The sequence below is a fragment of the Glycine soja genome, chromosome 1 (genome assembly GCF_004193775.1).
Source record: "Glycine soja cultivar W05 chromosome 1, ASM419377v2, whole genome shotgun sequence".
Classification (NCBI taxonomy): Eukaryota; Viridiplantae; Streptophyta; class Magnoliopsida; order Fabales; family Fabaceae; genus Glycine; species Glycine soja.
Genome location: NC_041002.1, coordinates 4,875,672 through 4,899,464, shown reverse-complemented (window position 1 = coordinate 4,899,464; position 23,793 = coordinate 4,875,672). Strand labels below are relative to the sequence as shown.

The 23,793-nt window shown below is 33.6% G+C and overlaps 2 protein-coding genes across 3 annotated transcripts; one reads left to right on the top strand and one right to left on the bottom strand.

Moving 5' to 3' along the window:
• The first annotated feature begins 10,327 nt into the window (after positions 1 to 10,327).
• LOC114410957 (transcription factor MYB88-like) lies at positions 10,328 to 17,704 on the top strand. 2 transcript variants are annotated; one of them, XM_028374828.1, is made up of 13 exons: positions 10,328 to 10,508; positions 11,129 to 11,329; positions 11,424 to 11,470; positions 11,611 to 11,667; positions 11,852 to 11,924; positions 12,338 to 12,393; positions 12,494 to 12,667; positions 12,744 to 12,922; positions 13,507 to 13,652; positions 14,485 to 14,621; positions 14,695 to 14,894; positions 15,358 to 15,503; positions 16,959 to 17,704. In XM_028374828.1, the coding sequence occupies exons 2-13, from the start codon at positions 11,231 to 11,233 to the stop codon at positions 17,061 to 17,063; spliced, it is 1,419 nt and encodes a 472-aa protein (XP_028230629.1). In that variant the 5' UTR covers positions 10,328 to 10,508; positions 11,129 to 11,230; the 3' UTR covers positions 17,064 to 17,704. The 2 variants fall into 2 exon arrangements, with proteins under 2 accessions (XP_028230629.1, XP_028230628.1); XM_028374827.1 differs by having other exon boundaries at positions 11,107 to 11,329.
• A 1,224-nt stretch (positions 17,705 to 18,928) lies between these two features.
• LOC114410941 (UDP-galactose/UDP-glucose transporter 3) lies at positions 18,929 to 22,764 on the bottom strand. Its single transcript, XM_028374826.1, has 7 exons — positions 22,512 to 22,764; positions 22,312 to 22,403; positions 21,786 to 21,916; positions 21,301 to 21,331; positions 20,609 to 20,712; positions 20,387 to 20,508; positions 18,929 to 19,714 (listed from the first exon to the last, which is right to left on the bottom strand). Exons 1-7 carry the CDS (start codon positions 22,613 to 22,615, stop codon positions 19,306 to 19,308), a joined length of 993 nt encoding a protein of 330 aa, XP_028230627.1. The 5' UTR covers positions 22,616 to 22,764; the 3' UTR covers positions 18,929 to 19,305.
• Positions 22,765 to 23,793: the final 1,029 nt, after the last annotated feature.

Here is a 23,793-nt window from a genome sequence, read left to right as displayed (position 1 = left end):
GAACATCCAATAGGGGAAGTTGTAGCAGAAAATGAGCCTATAGGAGAAAGGAAGTGCAAAGTATTGGAAGACAATTACAACAAGAGGAGGGTCTTTTGTACAACACTTCTCTTCAAAATGGACCTCAAAATTTCAACTTGTGCCAAAATAAGAGGGACAATCAGAATATGACTGGAGTTCAAAAAGAAGAAGAAGCTATCGAGCCTAGCATAGGGTATGAGCGTGTTCAAAGCCTCAACAATGTGAAAATAACTTTGAAGCAAGGTTCAGTTAAAATGATTACTCCAATCATGATTACAGAGTCTATTTCAAAGGATGTGGAGGTTGGAATCAAAGGGAAGAGTGAAAGAGTTGTAAATGGTGGAGATATGAAGAACATGTTAGATTTGTCACCACAAAAAGATGAGTACAAAGGCTCCCAAGTATGTAGGAGGGTGGATGAAATAGAAGGCAGAATTTTGCAAAAGGACTAGCAACTACAAGACGTGTTGGTATGGGTAACCAAAGGCACACTTATATGTAAGTCTATTCTTCTGGAGGACCTTAGCACTGATGAGAGGGTTGAAAATACATATCCTGACTCTGCTTATGTGTATGACATAGAAGGGTCAGAGAAAGTATGGGAGGAACAAAATTTAATGGGGGTATCATACGGAATAGAAGAGAAAAATATGGCTGAAAAAACATAAATTATGGAAAAAAGAGATAAGGCCAAGTTGAAAAAGGTGAAGAGAAAGCATGTGGAGGGTGATAGAATAGTGGATGAATGAAGATACTATCGTACAACATAAGGGGACTTGGGGGCAATGTGAAAGAAAGTTTGTTAAACAATTAATAAAAAAGGAGAGGATTCAGCTACTATGTGTGCAAGAAACAAACAAAGAAGTTATGGATAAATGTTTGTGTTCTTCACTATGGGGCGATGGGGAGTTGGAATGGGTAGCTTTGCCTTCTTTGGGAGCATCTAGGGGATTGCTATGTATTTGGGACCCAAAATTTTTTGTTGCACATAGACATTTCTTGGGTGTGGATTCATTGGATTGGAAGGTGTGTGGAAAAATAATGGAGCTCAAATAGTTGTTGTTAATGTGTATTCGCCACGTGACATGAGAAGCAAAAAAGAATTATGGGGAGATCTTAAACTAAAGAAAACATTTATCATTGTGGGGCATTGGTGTGTGATTAGGGACTTCAATTGCATTAAAAGTTTGGGGGAACATCAAGTAGTGGTAATGAGATGGAGGGGAGAGAAGCCAGACAACTCAACAAGTTCATAACAAAGATGGAGTAGAAGCACTAACCTTTGGTGGGAAGAGGATTCACGTGGTATAAATCAAATGGAGCAACCAAGAATAGAATTGATAAGGTGTTGGTGTCTAGGAGTTGGCTCAATATTTGGCCGACTTATGCACAATATGTTTTAGAGAGAAATATTTTAGACCATTGCCCTTTAGTCATGAAGAGTTCTAATGTGAATTGGGGACCCAAACCATTTAGGGCTTTGGATTGTTGGTTCCTTGATAACAAGTTTGAAGCCTTTGTAATGAATGAGTGGAGCTTCATGAGGGTTCAAGGTTAGGGTGCTTATGTGCTAAAAGAAAATTTGAAATTTCTCAAAAATGCTTTAAAAAGATGGAATGAAGAGCATTTCATAAATACACACAAAAGGCAAAAGTTGATCACCAAAGAATTGAATGACATTGAGATTAAAGGAGATTCTTATCCTTTAAGTGGGGAGGAAATTGATAGGAAAAAATATTTGCAAGTGGAATTTTGGAATGTTGTTGATGTAATGAAGCTTTGTTGAGACAAAAATCTAGAGTTGGCTTGAAAGGGTGATAAAAACTCAAAATTTTTCCACACATCGGTGAATTTGGGGAGAAAAAAGATTTTATTGAATGAGTTACTTGTGGAGGGTGCTTGGGTGGATGAGCCTAAGAAAGTCAAGGAAGAGACTAAAAAAAATTTTGATGAGAGAATTAGGGAGGTTGACGAGGAAAAGTCAGTCTTGGATGGTGTCAAGTTTAAGGAAATATCCGTGTAAGACAATGTGTTTCTTTTGGAGAAATTTGGTGAATTGAAGGTGGAGAAAGCAAGTTGGGAATGCGGTTGGGATAAAAGCCCAGGATCAAAGGGATTTAATCTTAAATTCATCAAAGCTTTTTGGGATATGTTAAAGGTGGATTTCATGAGATACCTTGAGGAATTCCATCAAAATGGGGTAATTCCAAGAGGTTGCAATTCGTCTTTCATTTCTCTTATTCCAAAGGTGGAGGTGCCAAATCAATTGGATGATTTTATACAATTCTCACTTGTGGTGTGCATGTATAAGATGTTGGCAAAAATACTATCCAATAGATTGAAGAAAGTATTGAATAAAGTGGTGGATCAAAGACAAAGTTCTTTTTTTAAAGATAGGTCTTTGCTTCATAATGCAATGGTAGCTAACGAGGTTGTGGAGGAAGCTAGAATGAAAAAAGAAGTTGTTTGGTCTTTAAAGTAGACCATGAGAAGGCATACGATTTGGTGGACTGGAGCTTCTTGTTGTACATGCTAAGGAGATTGGGTTTTGTTGAAAGATGAATCTTCTGGATAAAAGCTTGTTTGGAGAGTACATATGTATCAATTTTGGCGAATGGGAACCCTATAAATGAATTCAAGGTCTCCAAGAGCATGAGACAAGGGGATCGATCCATTAGCATCTTTCTTGTTCAATGTGGTGGTGGAAAGATTATGCAAATAAATGAGAGAAGCAATTGAAAAAAGACTCTACACTAGCTACTTGGTGGGTGGAGATAAGGTGGAGGTGGAAGTGGAAGTCAATCTTCTTCAATTTGCATACGACACAATTTTCATTAGGTGAAAACCATTAAAAGTATACATGCCTTGAATTGGTTTCCAGATTAAAGATAAACTTCTTTAAGAGTAGATTGGGGCTTTTGGTGTAGACTTGGTTGTGGTGATGAGGTATACGGATTTTCTAAATTACAAGTTACTAAAAATTCCTTTTAGGTATCTTAGTTTACCTATTGGGACAAATCCTAGGAGGGGGAGTACTTGAGATTCTATAATAGAACAATTTTCAAAAAAAAAATTGAGTAGTTGCAAACATAGGCTACTTTCTTTTGCACAGAGGGTGTGCCTTACCAATTCCATTCTATCCACTTTACCTATGTTTTTCTCTTTTTAAAAAAAAATGTCTATTCTTGTGAGGAGAAAAATTATGGCCAAACAAAGGATTTTTTTATGGGTTGTGAGGAAGGGAAAAAGAAAGTCTCTTGGGTAAATTGGGATTCTATTTGCAAACCAAAAAATCAAGGGGGCTTAGGGGTAAAAACTTGGAGTTATTCAATATAGTTCTTCTTGCAAAATGGAGATGAGATCTATTTAAGGAAAATCAATGGGGTTTAAGGGTTAAAAACTTGGTGTTGTTCAACATAGCTCTTCTTGCAAAATGGATATGGGATCTATTTAAAGAAAATGAGGATGGTTTGTGGCATGAAGTCTTGGTCTCTGAGTACGGTGGGGAGTGTGGTGGAAAGATTTTCGTAAAATGTATGGAGAGACTAGTGACACAAATTGGTTTGAGGAGTGTGTGGAATGGAGGGTGAGTGTAGGGGAAAGAGTGAGTTTTTTGCTTGATTGTTAGGGGAGACAAGAATCATTGGCCAATGTGTATCCTAGGATTTTTTTCGAACTCAAATCAAAAGGAAGGAATGATAAATAGCTTAGGGAGGTAGGAAGGAAATGTGTGGAGGTGAGATTTTCTTGGAGAAGAGAATGGTTCAATTGGAAGTTAATCATGGTGGATGAATTCTTTAAATTTTGTTTCCGATATAAGAATGTTTGGAATGCCTTTTATAAAAAAACATTTAAGGATTTTAAGACAATTTTTTGAAAAACTGTCTTAGAAGGTAGACTTTTTAAGAAGATTTTTCAGAAAACCGTCTTACAATGTCTTTTTTTAATAAAAAAAAACTTAAGGATTTTAAGATGATTTTCTGAAAAACCATCTTAGAAAGTAGATTTTCTACGACGATTTTTATAGAACCGTCTTAGAATGTCTTTTAAAAAAAATTAAAAATGGTACATATCTCCCAACTCATAGTTGACCTTGATGGCATAAAACCAAATTTATACTTTGATATACAAGTCTCTAGTCTCAGTATATCGTCACTTAGTCTTTCCTATAATTTTATGATGCAACTTATGAGATGGATCCCTCTATAGTTCACACATTTTGCACTCACCCTTCATTTTCTTGATTGACAATAGTAGTTATACATTGGTTAAAAGATGAAAAGAATTACCTCATAATCAACCCCTTGACAATAGATACAGTCAGGGTCAATTGTTAAGAAAGTCAGTCCTATTATCTACAGTACTAATGAAAACAATTAGAGTAATCTATGGCAGCAATAATATAACAAGTAACACATAAAAACATTAGTCGTATCCCACCAAGTGAGGTTAACTATATGAATCACACAAGATTTTGGTTATTTTCCCTGTTCCTCTACAAATTTGTATAAGTAAGAAATAAGATGGAAACAATGAAGCATTTTTGTAATTAGATAATGAAAGTAAAAAACATTTTCTCAAGCCTAATAGACCCTTAGTATTCCATTTCCTTTTCTAGTAGATCGAAGAAAATCTAGAGCTCAAATGATGTGGAAAAAAAATAAGACATTGATTAACTAGCAATTGGCATTGGATAACATCATCTATTTTAATTAATCTTAACCTGAAATTAACTACCATATGTCAAAACAATTTTGAGTGCACGATTGAAGTAGAGAAAAGAGAAGCATAATTTGGTGTAAAATGTGTTTCAACTACACACAGGAAACTGAATATACAGTAATATGAAAACAAATACATAAATTACACTAATTCTTGATTTAGTTGACTACTGTGTATCCTATGAAGCTAAACATAAAGAGGGTAATAATAAATGTGGCTAATACACAAAATGAATGAATTCAAAGGTGCATGCACATCATTTGATATATTATTTGACTTGAACTTGCTATATCTAAAATTAAGATGATAATTTGTCTTTTTAGAAAAAAATTAAATACACAAATTGAAGAATCGAATTAGTTTAGTAAATCAAAGAGCTACTTATAAAAAATACTGCAAAATCAAGGCTATGATATTCATTAAGAAACATTCTCTGAAAGTGGTAATTAAACAAAATTGTTGAGAGAGATTGAGGCAAAGTACATTGTTAAGTTGACCTTATATTTTGAACCGTGCACCAATCTAGACAAGGCCAACCATCTATATCAAAATGTATTTACAGGCTAAGATTAACAAGGGCAATGTAAAAAAAAAAAGAACATTTGTCATAACTTCTATACAATATTTATGTTGGTTAAATGTTACTGAATCTTTTCCGGGTCTCTTCTCAAGTGTATCATATGTTTTAGTGGTGTATGTCATCAATATTACATCAATCACATGGAAGGAGTTATAATAAGAATGAATGACAGAGAAGATACTTATTTTACTTGCACAAAATTAAACATGAAAACAAAGAATAAAAATCACTTACAATCGTAATGAGAAAATGTGCATGTCTTGATCATAAATATCATTGCTTTTGCAAAAGCTACAAGCAACAACTGTCTGGATAAAGGAACAACTCGACACAATTAGCAAAACTCATATACAGGTATGAAGTAGTCACATATCATTTTTTAAGTTGACAATGAAGTCCCTTAAGTAGAAAACACCAACCAACCGACTAATTTTTTAGGAAGCTTGCCAAATTAAAGTTTTGGTCATTACCACGACTTATATTTTTGTGCTTGCCAACTTCCTTCCCCGATACCATTATAATGAAGCAATGCAAAATATGTTAGCTTGTCAACATTTGTAGATTAGCATAAATGTGTCCAACTAAACTAAGTCAGTGACTCAGTGATAACAATTAAAAAGTTGAATATAAAATCTCAAAAGGGAAATGCAAACAACCAAAATTAATTTGACAAAATAGGTTTTGTCTGGTTCTATTTATATGAGATAAGATTACTTGGTGAGTTGGGAGGTGTATTGTTGTCCTAAGAAGGAGGGAGGTGTACTGATATGAGATATGAATTATCAAAATTATGTGTATCATTGTGACTTTCTTCATCATAGTTCCTTACCAAATCAAATAGCCCATGGAAAAATTCTTTAAAGTTGACCTTCTTATCTCTGTCTGTATCTCTTTCCCTGTAAAAAAGTGAAGGGTATATCAAACAATAGTAAGCCAAGGCAGTGATATAAATAAGCACATTCCATATAAACTGAAGAATCCATTCACTTCAGACAATAAAATTAACTACAAATATTGTCCCTGTTTCTAATATATGGCACAATAGTCAATGAAAAAACTATACAAATATTGAAGCTTCTTCTAAAGGAGGCAAATGACTGCAAGGAAAAATTCATTTTCAAGAATAACAAACCAACCATATATCCATCACTTATAGGTAATCAGTTGGGATATAGCTAAACAATGGATTGAGGCTACTGACTATTGTTGCTTAGAGAGTGGCGAGTGAGAGAAATTCAAACTGAGAATAGGTCTTTTCAAAAAAATAAAGGGCCTCATTTCATTTCCCCGCCCACAACAAATAAAAAAATATTCTCTTTTCCCATTCTCTCTCACACACTCACTCTCACTCTACTCCATTGAGATTTGAAAACTAAAAAAAGAAAGAAAAAAAGGAAAGAAAAAGAAAAAGGTTTCTCCTATGGTAGTTGGTTGCAGATAATGGAAGAAGAAGACCAGCAGAAGCTTCCAGATCTGGTGAAGGCACTCGTCCACCTCCTACTCTCCCAGAATCTCCCCTTAAACCCTAACTCTCCCAAATTCTGCAACTCCCTTCACATCCTCTCCATCCGCTTTACCCCCTTCGTCGCCCCTGACGCTGCCACCATCGCCGACTCCATCAAGTGCCGCCTCACCTCCCATGGCCACTCCTCCCAAGCCCTCTCCTTTGCCGACCTTTTCTCCAAATTTGCATACTTGAGTTCTTTTTCCTTCATTTCTTGCATGCGCGTAGGTGAGAATGTCGACAGGGTTGGAAACGATGAGGAGAATGGTGTCGGGGGAGTATTGGATGAGAGGCGGAATGATGATGCTGAAGAGGGAAAGGTTCCTCTGGAGGAGGTTGAGGCATGACTCACCAGCGATCTAGCAGGCGCCAACGGTGACGGAGGAATCAGCGGAGGCTTTGGTCTTGGTGCGGGGGAGGAAGGTGGCGGCGTGCTAGAGGTCGAGCTTCTCGCCGCGGAACATGTCGGCGTTGGTGTCGACAAGGATGAGCTCATCAGTGAAAATATGATTAAATTTGTTGTTTCTGCAAATGTAGAAGAGAAGGGAAGATGAGGTTTCACAACAGAGAGAGCGAGAGAAAGAAAGTGAGAATAAAAGAGAGAAAGGGTCAGTGTGTTGCCCAATAAGATAAGAGAGACAAAAGGCGTGAATTTGAAAAGGTGAAACCATTCAAAATCGTGTTTGTATTGAGTTCAATTATGATGGTTTTTTTAATAACTGTCCTTAAATTTACAATTCCAATTCCAAGACGGTTGTTTGAAAATTGTCTTTGTAATTAATGAACTTAATTACGAAATTGCCATGACATTATCTTCAAAGACAATGTCTGTCAACTGTCTTTGTTGGCGTGTTGTAATAAATATTTTTTGTAGCCGTGTCTAGTGATAACTCATTATTCAAGTTTTCATCTCATCCTTATTTTCTAACAAATAACTCATAGGGGTGACAAAGGAAGTCATCTCATCTCGACATACCATGCATCAACCCGTCTAAAATAGGGGTAGGACGAGTTGACTAGTCAATGAAAAGCCGGTTGAAAAGTACATGCCATCCATTTAGAGGTGTCTTAAAGGATCATGAATTGACAAGTTGACTTGTCAAAACTTGCCTAAAAAAATAAATAATTAAATATAAAAATATTAAAAATAATACTAATTCATTTCTTTTTAACACACCACTCATTTTATTTTATATGCATATACACATTATTTATTTTTAATTATATAAAAAGGATAAATATATTTATATTATACCAAATATATGTGTACGTGTGAGAGAATCTAATTAATATATATATATATATATATATATATATATATATATATATATATATATATATATATTAACCTCTGTTAAATCATTTGTCTCAACAATTATGTGAAATTTTAAAATGTATGAAATAAAAAATAATTATTCTAAAAAAGCTGCTATCGATCTGGCATATAAATCATAGTGAATGATTCATAAAATTAAATAAAATTAATATTATGTTTTAGTTTTTTTTCCTCATTTTCTTTCCTATTTACAAAATTATATAGAATAATTGTTGATAATTTAGAAATTGTTTTAGTTAATGATATATAAAGTTTTGTTCAGTCACCAAAATATAAAGTTTTGTTCTGATTTTTCTCTTTTTATAAAAATGGTAGAATGTTTTATAAATGACTAACAATTTACTCTTGCTGATTTTTTGGGATTTCAAATTATTTGAACCCATACAATTAAGTTGAGTAGTGAAAGAGCTTTATTCAATCCTTTAAGTAGTCGAGTTTACTTTCGCTTTGACTTTTGATTTGTAATATTTTGTAGGCGTATAATCATAATATTGGCATTATCCTTTTTAATTTGTAAACAATTGGTAGTAAATAATAGGGAAATTTTGAAATGTAATGATACCATGTGAAACATTTCTGAAGAACATGCGAAAAGAAAAGAGAAAATACAATAATCAACACATTCTAAACTATTTATGCTTCAATGTCAGACATCAAAGCCATGTATTCTTGACAACATAATGGATTTTGGAACTAGGAATGTCTGCGACTTCTAGCTTGCAATTCCCATCAAGATGAACCAATTATTAAACGAATTAAGGCAATACACAGACAAAAAAATTCAGCTAATTTTATTAGTCCGACATTTTCATTAGATTTTCAAATCCTCCATCGACAAGATAATTGTTAATCATTCAAGTCGAATTAATAAAAAAAAAAATACTAAGACATTAGTAATATATTCCTCAATACATGTATGTGTATCTACTTGTCTATTTTTTTAAAAAGAGCATTTAAAATGTCACGCACTAATAGGTGAGAAAGGTAGATGTGAGCGTGAGAACAAAATTTTCAATCCTATGTGAGAAAATTCAAAAACACATTGCAACCAATGGACAAACCCTTACACTTCACACACACATTTCCACAAAGTTGAGTCTAGCCACCATTCGAATCCAAATTTTCCTAAACAATGGAGGAAAAGGGGGACACAAATTGAATGGTACATTCAAGTATTCAAGCGTGACCAAAGATGCAAAGATAAATGTAGCACATGATAGTCACGAACCATTATTTATTCTCAATGCACGCAAAAGTTTGGTCACGACGCTTCGCTAGCTAGCTGGTTGGCTCAATCACGTACCTTCTCATGCCCCCTTAAAAATCACAAAAATTCAAATTACAACCTTATGCATATGTGATCATATATATATATATATATATATATATATATATATATAATATAATAGTTGCATCGGTATATGATTCTAGGTCAAGTGTTGTTCTCTTTAAATATTGCAGTATCATCATCATCATATGTCATGGTATGGTTTATTTTAAAAAAATCCTTTGTCACCATAATATTGATTGATGCATAATATTAATTAATTTTTATTAAAAAATTATTTTAGTAAAAATTTTCGTTTTAATTATACTTTTTTATCTACAAACTTAAATTAATAGACGGAGAGTCTATTTGATTATCAGTTGTAAAAGTATTTTTAAATGCTAAACATACTTTTGGAAAATAAACTCATTTAATAACATGTTTAGTTATCTCTAAAAACGTGTTTACATATAAAATACTATATTAAAACTCAATTTAAAAAAAAAAACTTAAATTACTTTTACAAATCAAATTTACAAATACAAGTTATTCAAACTTAAATTTACAAATTTTAACTCATGCATCCAATGCACTGAATTAACCATATCACATTTTAAAATCCTTTGAGCTTTGTTTAGTGCTGCAAACTGCATAGTGTGGACAAATAGTCTACGCCGCCATGATATACTGCACACTGCACGTAGCTCATGAAATTCAGCGTTATTTTCAAACTCTCCTTCGTACCCGCGCACTAACCTATTATTTTTATTTATTTATTTATTGTATAAACCCTTTATTTTCCTTTTTGTAATACATTATTTTATTTTTTTCAAGTGTGTGACCGTTTTAAAAAAGTTAGAGAGAGAACCGAACAAAATAACAAACGAGACACATCACTTCCTAGTACAACTGTACACACTAATGACTACACTGCTCTCTCTAACTAAAAAGTTTATTGCATTCAACCTCCGCCACCACCATCCTTGTTTTTCTCTCTGCTCAGTTTTGTTTCTTTTTTTCTGTATAACTCAGACATGAGAATCTAAGATACAACAATAGTATTCATTTCATAGTCGAGGTATTTGTCTACCAAACTTTGAACAAAACCACTTTTTTTTCTCATTTGGGTATTCCCAAAGTTGCTCAAATATTTTTCAGATCGGAATACATACACATGTTCTTTCTCTTGGGTTTCGAAAAATGCGATTTTGATGCCACGACCATGTACCCTTTATAGGCCCTGATATGTATTCTTCATTGCCCATTTTGTGGCTCCCTAATTTGAGCATTGGGTTATGTTCTGCCTTGGTTATAGGGGATAATTAGATAGAGTGAGTCTGAAAAGTTAGGATCCGAGGCCATTTCTTCGGAGGGTAGAAGTAGTAGTAGTAGCCATAATACATTGGCATTTTTTCTCTTTCACTTGAATATAGCACTTTTGGTTAAGGTGGCTTTTGAGAGGGGAATATATGCTTGTTACGGTTCCCGTTTTGAAACACAACAGTGTGTGTTGTGTAGTGTCATGTGTGTGTGAGGTGTGCGTGTAAAAGGTGAATGAAAGAGAAGGGAGAAGGGTTTCTTTCTTTTCTTTCTCTCTTTCTTTCTTTCTCTTCCCTTTTTGTTTATTTGTTTTTAATTTTGTTTTTGTTATATCCTTTTTGAATAAAAATTTACAGAAAAAGATTTCATATTATAAAGGGGGAGCGTTGGCTTTAGCATGCAACTTGGGTGGGAGGGAGCGTCAAAGAAAGAGAGCCACAGCAATAGAATAAACACTCACACGGAGACAAGAAGAAGATCATGCAAGATATCAAGAAGCAGCAGGATAAGCAGAAGAAGCAAATGGTCAATGAAGAATCTAAGAAGAAGGAGCGTCACATTGTGACGTGGAGTCAAGAGGTCCTTCTTCTCTCACTATAAAATTATTTTCCTTCTGTTTTATTTTGTGAATTTCTCCTTCTTTGGAGTCTAATGAGTGTTATGAGGGTTGCAGGAAGATGACATACTGAGGGAGCAGATAGGTGTACATGGAACTGAGAAGTAATCAATCTCACTCATATTCATAGCCATATTTGGTTATTCTTTCTTTGAGTCACTCAATATTCACTACTATAGATTTTTAAATTTTCATATGATATGCGACACTAAGGGATTTTAATTGCCATGACGACTATATGCAGTTGGGCAATTATTGCTTCTAAGTTCAAGGACAAAACAACAAGACAGTGCAGAAGAAGGTGAAGTTTTTGAATTGATGAATAGTGTGTGTGTGTGTGTGTGTGTTTTGAATTTTTGATGATGATTCATTCAAGATGTTTTCTTTGGTCCTCTGCTTTAATCCTTTAGATCATGAAGACATTTCATGGCTCTTTCTTTATTTTTATCCTTAATCTGATGCTTAAGTAAATGATGCTTTGCCAGATGGTACACTTATTTGAATTCTGATTTCAAGAAAGGAGGATGGTCACCAGAGGAAGACAAGCTTTTATGTGAGGTAAATTGATGCTCCCTGTGTTCCATAGGTACATTTTTATACCACTGCAGTTGCCATTCAAATTTAACAAGTTTGTTTATAAATAGTGATCTAAAGGAACTTGGAAATTTTGCACTTCATCTTTTCCTGTTTACTTTTCTCTGTCTATCCATTCTGTATGGTAGACCTCAATCCATTGATGTACTTAAGGATTGATCATTGTAAGTGCTATTACCAAGGTGATTGGCAAATTCATTTATTTTGCCTCAAAATCTACCTACCAAGGGTAGATTACAACCAAAAGTAACTAAACCAAGATTTTCTGCTTGTATAGTTCTGTAGATGACAACAATTGTGTTGCACTTTAAATTGTATCATTTATGACAACTTATGATCTGTGAACTAATTTCTTACTATTATTATTATCTCCGTAGGCTCAAAAAATATTTGGTAACAGGTGGACAGAAATAGCAAAGGTGGTTTCAGGCAGGTAATCAGAATTTCATTCTTTTCTTCGTCAAAATACAAAATATAATTATTTTTTTTACAACAGTCAATCTTATTGCAATGCTTCATTGCTTTTTGTGCAGAACGGATAATGCTGTGAAAAACCGTTTCTCCACACTGTGCAAAAAGAGAGCAAAATATGAAGCATTAGCAAACGAGAACAACACTTCATACATCAATTCAAATAACAAAAGGATTTTTCTCCAGCATGGGTGTGATACAGATGTGGCATCAGAATCTGCTATTAAGAAAATGAGGTATGGTGATCTAAGAGATCAAAATATACAAATTCTATTAAGAAGAATGTTAACATGTCGTCTTATTGCAATATAGGAGGTCCCATATCTCTGATGCCACTGAGAAGATCAACTTTGGAGACAGATCGCATAAACAAAATGGGATTCTATTAAATCAGCAGTCAAGAGCACCATTTGCAGTTTTAGCTCAAAACTCTCACAATGTCAACTTGCCAGACCAGCATCGTGTCTGCAATTTGAAGTTTAGCGATTATGGTAATGCCTTTAGACTGAAAATTTTTGCTATGGAACTTAACTCTTGCAGTTGTGAAACTCAAAATAAGAGAACAGGACAACATTAAGGGTGTGTTTGGTTTGCAGAAGTGTTTTCTGCTTTTATTATTAACTACAATAATGTCACATCATTTTCACCTTGTTTTGTATGTTGCCCATATCCTATTCAAATATTTGAAAACAGAAAACAAGTGAAAACAATGTGACACTTTTGTAATCGATAATGAAAACAAAACATTTTCATAAAACAAACACATCATTTGGTTTGTTTTATATTTTCATTTACATTTTCAGTTAATATCTTTTAACTGGTAATTATAAAAATATCACATTATTGTGTTTCCTGTTTTCAAGTTTTTGTGAAGGAAATGGTGAAACTATAATCAACATAAGGAAAAGAGGAAACTAAATGAAAACAAGGTGACATTTTTTAAGTTATAAGTGAGAACATATGAACTGAAAATGAAAATAGAAAATAAGTAAAACACCTCAAATATATTATGCCAGAAATAACATTGTCCATTCTATCACTCTAGTGTGACTCTTGGTTCATCATGCTTTTGCAGCTCAAAACAACAAGATTCAAGGAACATTCCTTAAAAAGGATGACCCAAGGATAAACACATTGATGCAACAAGCAGAGTTATTAAGTTCACTAGCTCTAAAAGTTGATGCAGAGAACATGGATCAAAGTCTTGAAAATGCATGGAAGGTGAGGCTTGATAGTTTCAGAACTTTTGTTTCAATTTTTGAACATCTTATGGGCTTCTTTAAAACTGAGCTCCAACTGATGTCATCAAAAGAAAAGACCGAATTATAGATTATATGTGAAGAAGTTCAACATGAACAGAACTAAATCAGTTTTTAACATGCCAAGCCTATCTACATGAAAATCATGGAAGTCATTTAGCATTTTACAATATTTGATGCTGGCTTTGAAAGACCTAAAACAGATTGATTGGTCCGCTGGATAGTATACATTTATTATTGGAGAGATTACATTTATTCTGCTAATGCTTGTGTGTATTTCTGTACTAGCTGATTTTACAGTGTTAGTTCTTCAGCACCCTGGTCGTTTATTATATGCAAATCACAAAGAATCAGACATTATATGATACTATAATTGCTAGACTAATACAACATTCCTGCCTATGTTGAAGCATTTATAAATGTCAAAGATTTTAGGTGAAGTCCTAGGATTGATTTGTGTATCTCCAATATGTCCCTTTACACAAGAGTCACTTGAAGTGTGAATATTGCACAAGCCCACATTACCTTGAACTAAATTTAATTTTAGGAATGATGAGGTGGCATGGATTGAACTCTTGAGCACTTAGTCATAAATGTTAGTAATGGCTTTCAAAAATATGATATAATTTCTCAGATCAGCTTGTTAGCATGTAATTAAATATAAAAAGGCTCAACTTGTTTATAATAAGCCCATCACCAGCTGATACCACCAAGGCTTAGTTCTTCAGCTTATAAATAAGAGAAAGTTCATTGTTAAAAAGATATGTTCTAACCCTTGTGTGTATTTATGTCAGGTTCTTCAAGAATTTCTGAACCGAACCAAAGAGTTAGACATTCCTAGATATAAGATTCCAGATTTACAACTTGTAGATCTTAAAGATTTATTGGCGGACTTAAAGAGCAGTAGTGAGGAAATCCAGCCATGCTGGAGGTACTTTATTTTTATTAAAAATATGACTTCATGAGAGTTATGGAATATCTAACAGTTTCTGCATCTATTATAGGCCAGTGGAACTATATGAAGACTCTCCAGGCAGTTCTGAATACAGTACAGGATCAACTCTCATGCCTCATTCAGCTGGTGAGGATTTGGAACATTCACTGCATCAGGACATTGGAACCGAACTGAATATACAAATTGGAGATCCAGAAGGGGTTAGGGGATGTGACCAAGGGATTCTTTCTAGTGCAACTCTGAATCAAGGTTAGATAATCAATTCCCATGATAACAAAAAGTAAAAAGGAAGATAAATTTTGGTAAAAATATTTCCAGTTTAACCACTCTGTTGATTAATGTGTAGCCACTTCTTTAGCATCTGTTTGGATAAACTTCTCCAAATGCACTTATAGGAGAAGAAAAGAAGAAAAAAATGAAATGAAATTCTCCATAAACTAACTTGTAGAAGCTCTCTCATATAGCTTCTCTAAAAGAAGAAGTTCATTTCATTTTTTTTCTTCTTATTTTCTTCTCTTAGAAGTGCTTCTGGATAAGCTTATACAATCAGACCCTTCCCTAATTTAAATGGTTAGTTATTCCTAAAGAGGAAATATTTTTACCAGGAAATTAATTTTTTATAATTCCTCAAAATAGAATGTTGTTATATGCTTAGATGATAACATTTTAATGAATCAGCAACACTAATTAGATGTATATCTTTCTATAACAGATTTATTCTCATCTTCTGAGGAACAGATAAACAATGATGGCATTGTTTCGGCCTTGTCACGTTCAGAGTTCAGTTCACCTCTTCAAGTTACCCCTCTGTTTAGATCCTTAGCTGCTGGAATTCCTAGCCCACAATTTTCAGAAAGTGTAAGTTAACCAAGCACTTCGAGATCAAATAAATATAGCCAACCACAAAATTACAGTCTGATTATACATTTATACTTGTAATAATGACAAATAGGGGAGATACTGAACCATGTAGCATTCAAGTTGTGCCCTGAACAGTTCTAGTAGTTCTTAACTTCTTATAAGATCAACCTCTATCAGCCCTAGGACTTTTGAATACCATTTATTGCTAGGAACTTCAGTAGTAGTGATGGGGATCTTTCAGCATAATTAATGGTGGCGATAGTAATAGGAAGATAAAAAATAAATTATTAATGATCGAGTCATGTACTGTTACTGAGCTTAAGAATTTATCTTTAAAATGTTGGGGTTAACATCATTTTGGATTAGTGGAATCAAATTGATGCAGATAAAAAACGGGGTAAAAGAAGTTTATTCTAGGAAGTGGTATGAAGGGGACAGGTAGTTACATAATTGGAGATAGGTTTTCAGATGGGAAATAGCTTGCTTAGCAATAATAAGCACATATAATATATCATGTAACTGAAACTGATAGGTAAAGCTTTGGTGTCACAAGGATAATATAGGCTTCTTTTCTGACCATGATTAGTTTTAGTATCTTTTTCATTCCTAAATAGTTTAAGTATCTAGGCTTTGTAAAAGCTAATATGCGGGTTACTTTTGACACTCATGCAATACATTATGTAGGTTTTTTGAAGTTTCTGTTTTAGACTTTGTAACTTAAAAATTTCGTTTGAGGAAGGTCCATTATATTTCACAAGACATGCTTCAAAACAATATCTTTTACCTTAAGAAGCACATACTTTGACATAATATATTATGCAATATATATTTAAAATAAAATAAAAAAATATACAGCTAGGTCTTTAGTCCTGCTTCTAGTCCCAACTCAATAAGACAATAACTACTACAAAAATGGGGAAGCTGTGTTTGTTTTCATGAAAAGATATTGCAGGCACAATGTTTATCACTTTAACCCACAAAAATAGTTTCATCTCTTCATTTAAATACACTTTGTATTTATTTGTTTTCCTTTGTAAGAAATATACTGATAAAATATTGACAAAACAAAAACATATAGGTGAAGCTTATAAATATTGTATCTTTGTGCTGAACTATTGAAGCAAGAAACCTCTTACCCAACAAGAAATAATTATGTGACAAGATTTAGAGTGTAAGATGTTAGTTGTTATCACCATCTTCATTTATCATCTGATGTATCTATAGAACACAAAGCATACATCTACCATTCTTAAGCATCAACCACACATTAGTTAAGTTTCTGCTTTGTCTGTTCTTGCTGGACTATGTTGAGTTGTGGACTGCTTGGTGGTTAAAATTATTTATGATCTTTATTTTTTTAAAAATGGTTTGTTTCATAGTTTTGCTTAACGATAACCATATTTTCTTTTTTCTTTGACATTCTTTTATATGTTTTTTTTTTTTTCTTTTCAGGAAAGGAGCTTCCTTATGAAAACACTTGGAATGGAGTCTCCGTCGCTCAATCCAAGTGCCAACCCCTCACAACCGCCACTCTGCAAAAGAGCCCTCCTAATCTGAATCTCTAATTCATCTGAAATATAAAACATTTACAAGTCCTTTCCCCTTTCTGAACCCTTTCTCCCCACCCATGGCAATATGGCCTGTTAGTTCTTCTCTGCCTGGTTTGAGAAAGATTGCAATTTTGTTCAGCCCAAAATTTTGAAAGCCATACCCTCCTCCAGAATGTAACGGTACATTCTGAGGATCATCAACACATCTAACAGTGTCCTTTTCTTGCCCTCCTCCTCAAAGGGTTACCTTTCTTGATACCTGCACCGAAAAAATAGCGTGCTTACTGCTTAGTGTGTCATTCTTTGGTTTGTTTTGATATCATTCTGGGTTTGTTTTTTCTCCAATCCAGCTTTTGATCTTGGTTTGCCTTTTTGTACAGAGTTTGCAGTGTGGTACTAGTAGTCCTGAGTGCATGTATACACCGGCAACTCGCCATCCTACTACATATAATGAACAGAGACATAGATAGAAGAGAGAAAGAAAAAAAAATAGAGTAAAAAGATTAACCAGTTGCAAATTGGATTCCTCTTTGTTGTTTTTGGGTGTGCATAGATCATAGAATAAACATTTTTTATTCCTTTTGTGATTCTGATGTACTGAAACATAGTTATAATTGGAGTGGAAATGCATTTTGGCTTGGGTGTGCAGATACTGTTTCTATCATGTCTAACCTGGATTTAACACAACCATATGTAGTTCAAACAAAGCAAAAGAAAAGCATTAAGTTCACAGCAGGAAAAATGAACGAGCCATGAACACACTCAGTCTCAGAGAACATTATGAAAGTTAAGCTTTCAAGAAGAGAAATGAAAAAAGAAAACAATGTAAAATAACATCACTGAGAGCTGTTGGTAGCAAATGGCAGCCAAATCATTGCAAGTTTGACCCTCATTTCACTACTGAAAACAGCTTTCAGCAACATGAACTCCATTTCGTTTCCAAAAGGCAAAAACTTCATAAAAATAAAGAAAGCAAAAGTTGTGTACTTACAAACAAACACTACAGAGCATACCTGGGACCCTGGACGGACAGGCATGGAAACATTTCTATCACTCTTTTCTTTCAGCTGACATGGTTGTTTTGCCATGGAGTATGCTTTGCAGAAGAACAATTCTGGGGGGAACTAGGTCTTATTTAGGATGATTATTTCTGGGGTGGTGGTGGAAGACAGGAGAAAGATAATAATAATGACAATGGCTAAAGAGACTGGTAAAAAGAGGGAGGGAACTCCTTACAAAATAAAGCATGTTTTTTGTTAGCTGTTACCTTTCTCGAGGGAAGTTACTCTTTAAATCATATGACCTCCCAATTTCCACTTAACAACTTGATCTCACCTACACATATCAGCTGGTCAAAGCCACAACTGATTTATATATATATATATATATATATAAAAGTGTAATTGATTTTGTAATGAATAATGCTATTTATGCATGCATTTATTTAGTGGAATTACACAGTGAAATAGTTGTTAGTGGCTAAACTAGTACCGTTGCTCTATTCTGATTTTAAAATTAGTACATGAAGAACTATTCTAAATAATGGATCCCACCTGTAATGAACAATGGATCCTACCACTCAATGTTAATCCGTAATTACCTTTTCCTTTTTCTTTGCCTCTTGTTTATGCTACATTAAAAGTTATTAAACGGAATTTGAACTTGAGATGAGGTTCAAACCACAAACACGTACACCTATTCTAAACAATACCTGCTTCTCATAAAAATATTTTAAATTAGTTCATCTGGTATTAGAAAAAGAAAAAAAAAATCTCCCATACCATTTTGATTATAAGCTTTATTAAAAGAAAAATAAGCTAACAAAAATTTGAACTGATAATTTATGAAAGCAAAATAAATTAGTGCAAACAATTTAGTAAAGCTGCTTTTATTCCTCATCCCACTACTTAGTAAGACTACTTTTGCAGCTACACAATACTAGGATAATCTTCTAAATAAACCAGAGAAGATGAGATAGTCTGAAAATCATGTTTACAGAGTATAGATTTGCCTTAGTATTATGCTATAAAACTAAATCTAGCTCTTCAGTAGAATACAGGCAACTAAATATTGGCACAATGAATGAGAAAATGGGGTCTAAACTTTCAGCTCTGTTCTTAAAAAGTATCTATTCAATTAAAATTACAAATATTCTTTTGCAGAAACCTAAATCTGGTTCATTGAACCTTGTAAGGGCAAATTAGCTAAAGATAGTATTAACGTTTTGACTTCAAAATTGCTGAAGGGCTTCACACAGCTTTTCTTTTCTTCTGCAATCTCTGCAACTTCTGCCACTTGAGGTAGATCTGATAAGACAATCCTGAGAACACCATGAAAACACACCCCCATTGCTTTGTAGAGAGGGGATTTCCACTCAATAGAGAAGATACCACAATGCTTACAAATTTGCGAGTGGTAGTGATGGTAGTGTTAGCCAAAGAGCCAAACCGGCTTATAGTCAAGAAGATGAAATTTTGGCCCACAGCACCACAGCAGCAGTAGAGAAAAATATCCCATGCTGCCTCTGGATGCTGCTGGCAAAAGCGAACTGCCTCAAATCCACTGGCACGGGGCCATCCAAACATGTAAATCATATTGTATATGGTTCCCCATAAATTCATGCCCAGCATAATATCCCAAGCACTTGTTTTTGGATACCTGGTAAGGCAAACCAATAGTTTAAAATAATAAAATTAATATCAATGAATCTGCATTTAAGATCTGATAAGTCAACATTAAAGAGAAGTTCAAATATTTGACATGTGAAAGCAACAAAAGGCAACGGAGTTTTCCCAACAAGCAACATTACATGGGAAAGGGAAACATGAAAAATCATATTTAGTTTTGTCTACTTGAGTCTTGACTGTTAAATTAGCCACCAGAGACAATCTTAAGGAGGACCAATATTTTCAGCTAGCAAGCTAATTATGTCAGCCTCAGATTGTAAGCCAATCCATTTTGGTTCATTTTTTTCAGCTACCAGTATTGAACTTATCTCTAAAAAATGTGTTTAATTGAAATAGTTAATAATAACCACATTTCATTAAAAAAAAAGAAGACAAAATCTCCACTAAAGAGAGAAACAATTCCAAGAACTGTCCATTAAGAAAATGTTCTTATTTGGTTCTCTTTATTGAGATTGTTTCTTATCTGTCGATCTAAACATAAAACATTGGAGAAGTGACTTGGTTCAAAAAAAAAGAAAAAAAGGAGGGAACACAGGAAGGAGTATAAGGGGGGGTGAAAAAGTAAAGAGGAAATCAAGGAATTGCATTTGCAAATTTGGTAGTTTGCATGACATCAGACAGACAGGAATTTCTCTATTATTACCTTGCTTTTAAAGAATCCTGAGTTGCATTGGTAAATCCATCAAAAGCAAGGTTCAGGAAACACAACCCATATCCAAGGGGAGCATTTGGATGTGCCAGCTTGCTGATAGTCTTTGAGCTAGTCTGTAATCAGGCATAAACAAATAAAGCTAAGCTGCATTCATTGACTATGAAAATCCCTACAAGAGAAGGAAGAGCTCTGCTTTTCTGAGAACTTCCAAACCTTTAGAAGTGCAAATGTTGATACCCCTCCAGCAACAAGAAAAGTACAAAGGTATTCTGGAAAAGTGTATCTTATACCATATACCAGAGTACCCATCAGCATAACTGCATTAAGGTAAAGTGAATCTTTTGTTAGACCAAGAGTACCTTATACATAATCTGAGGACAAATTAAAATTTTTAAAAATCAATAAAAAATGATTATAAGAATTTTCTGTCATCATTTTCTTTCAAATGCTTTATATATCAGGTCCTGCCAGAAGTTCCTCTATTTAGCATGTTCAAAAGATGGTAAAAATTAAAAAATAACGAATGAAATTATTTCTGCCCACCCATATGCAAAAAGGAAAGAAAGGGTACATAAAAAGTAAAAGTTTAAGATACAAATCAAGATGGATTGTCAGGTCAAAAGCACAAGTGCAGGAGCTAAAAATGTCACAGAATACATAACCGTATCCATGGTATTGGTAAAACACTAAATACTCACATCTATTGACCTTACACTAGCTATCCCTATTCACTAGTCCCCCTTAAACAAAAGGATACCAAAAACACTTAAGAACAGGATATAATGATATAATTCAATCCTAAATTCAGGGAATATGTAAAAGAAATAAAAATAAAATCAGCTAATTTTCCGTTGCTTTTAATTAAAATGCCAGCTTTTCTTGTACATCAAGCACAACGTACTGACCTGGAATCATTTTAGAGGACTTCGCCAGCACCTGCAAGTAGCAAAATTAACTCCACCCATTAAAAAGTTTATAGCTTCATGCCGAAGACACTGAATGACTGAACAATAAGTCCACAACAAATGCTGCCGCGTGCAGCATAAATATGAAAAACTTGTTTCAACTTAGATGCATGATATGGCTAGCTTGTGTTTGTCACCATCCTTTTTATTTTAATCCTGTAGAATTTTAATCCTGTAGAATAGGATCGACATTTCATTGATTTTCAAGAAAGAAGAATAAATTTTTGTACATAATACCAAATTCGTTATAATAGTCTAAACCTCTATGTCTAAACCTGTAGAATAGGATCGACATTGGCATTGCTCCAAAATAAACAACACTTTCAGGTAAAATCACAGCTTCCATACCAGATTAATTAAATGCAATTCAATTTTTTTTTAAGAAGAAAAGGAGGCAGAAAAAGAAAGTGTTGAAGAAATCATACCTGAGCAGGGTAACTAATATACTTCAAAGCTTCAATTCCCATAGCAGGACCAATGGTGTTGGTAATTCCAGCGCTCCAATAACTCCACCAAGGAGCACCACCAGAATTTCCACTAGACCACATCTTTATCACTGTCCACATAAACAAAACCAAAATAAACAAAAAGTAAATAAAATAAAATGCTAAACGGATCTAATTTAAATAACATTGATAGTGCAAAGACTTTTTATATTGTCGTGTATGATAGAATTTTTTTTGTATCGGCAATAGTTAATTTGTTAAAATATTAGTTTTTGTTGGTAGGAGATCAAACCTACGACTTTTTTTCTATTCCCTTCTCCTTTAACCATCCAAACCTTCTTATATCTTCTGTATGATAACATTATTGACTTTTGTAAAAATCACTTTAGTTTCTAATTGGTTTTAGAGACACAGTGTATAGAAATTAAACTCAAATTAAATTATACCAAGTCTATGTACAAATCAAATTGCTATGAACACAGAGTAGTTGGCGATAGAAACTCACTTATAAAAGACCAGATTAAACACACCACATTCTGTGCCAAGTTCAGAAACGCAAGGTGCTCGAACCTTTCACCGTCGAATCGCTTCGTCGACCTAAAACCAAAAAAAAAAAAATCAACAAAAAAACATAGCGAGAATTAGTAGCGGCATTTCGAAATTCCCCGCGAATTCGAGAATTTCTGAGCGGATTCGGTTTCTTACACATTTTCCTGCAGAACGCCTTGGTAGATGTATGCCGACCAGATTCCAGCGACGCAGAAGGCGAGAACAAGGACTCGGCGGAGCCCGCCGCCGTGAGCCTCCATGGAACAACCGAGATCCGCCGGTTCGGTTCGGTTCGGTTATGTATTTATTTATTTACTTATTGGTTGAACCGGAAACTGGGAGGAACGGAAGTTACGAAACGTAGATCGGAGCAAGAAGCGACGTGGGAAAGAAAGGATCCAAAAATAAGTGTGAAAGTGAGCGCCAAGTTATGTTACGTGGATTTTCCACGTGGCGTGGTTTTATTGGACTCTGACACGCCATCGCGCTCCTCATTGGACGCGCCAACGCGTGCCGCGTTTTCAGTTTTTCAGCGGTCGTACTAGTTATAATGTTGTTGGCCCCACCTTATAGAGATAAAATAGGTAGAAGAATGTATACACTAAAGTAATTTTTTAATATTTTTTTGTCCTAAAATAATATTCATTTATTTTATATAAATCAAGGAAAAGTAAAAGATAACTGAAAGATACTAATAATTTTATAAAATTAATTTTATATTATTATTAATTTATTTATAGATTTTATTCTCTATCATAAATATAATAAGAATACAAATAAAAAAGATATTAATATTAATTAAAAAAGTAATAAAATAAAATAAAAAATATTGGATAATTTTTAGGATGTGGGTTGGTCGAAGAGAGTAGCCATAGGCATAATAAAAAAAAAATGATTTATTAGTTTGTGTATACCAAAAATTAGAAAGACACTCGTGTCTCTTTACCTATTTTAATTCAAAAAATTGGAATTAAAAAAAAACTTACAGTAAAAAAAATTTAAAAACTAACAAAGGATAAAATAAGATATAGTGAAAGGTGTACATCAAATAAGATCTTTTCTTTTAGTATAGATATAATAAAAAAACTGTGAGACTAAATCAAATAACTCCTATCAACATGGAATTGTTTAATTATTATAAAAAAAGATATTCAAGATGATTAATAAAAATAAACAATTTAATTAAGGTATAACGTTATTATTTTAATTATGAATTTTCATATAATTGAAAATTATTGATTTTTTAATGATTATTTTAAAAATAACATATAACAGTGAGAACCTTAAAAATATATAAAAATTAAACTAAAAAATGAATTATTATTTAAAGAAAATAAGTTAAATTGAACTAAACATGTACAGGGTTGAAAATTACTAATTTGAGTTAATGGTTTATTTTGATTTTGATAAGGTATAAGTACATACATTATACATATGA

What these genes read in the sequence shown, in the direction of transcription:
- LOC114410957 (XM_028374828.1), top strand. Translation starts at nt 11,231, where the DNA reads ATGCAAGATATCAAGAAGCAGCAGGATAAGCAGAAGAAGCAAATGGTC. An exon ending in GGTGTACATGGAACTGAGAA is followed by an intron (nt 11,471 to 11,610) that starts GTAATCAATCTC and finishes GACTATATGCAG; the next exon opens with TTGGGCAATTATTGCTTCTA. An exon ending in AAGACAAGCTTTTATGTGAG is followed by an intron (nt 11,925 to 12,337) that starts GTAAATTGATGC and finishes TTATCTCCGTAG; the next exon opens with GCTCAAAAAATATTTGGTAA.
- LOC114410941 (XM_028374826.1), bottom strand. Translation starts at nt 22,615, where the DNA reads ATGGAGGCTCACGGCGGCGGGCTCCGCCGAGTCCTTGTTCTCGCCTTC. An exon ending in ATATTAGTTACCCTGCTCAG is followed by an intron (nt 21,332 to 21,785) that starts GTATGATTTCTT and finishes TGCTACTTGCAG; the next exon opens with GTGCTGGCGAAGTCCTCTAA. An exon ending in CAGGATTCTTTAAAAGCAAG is followed by an intron (nt 19,715 to 20,386) that starts GTAATAATAGAG and finishes TTGCCTTACCAG; the next exon opens with GTATCCAAAAACAAGTGCTT.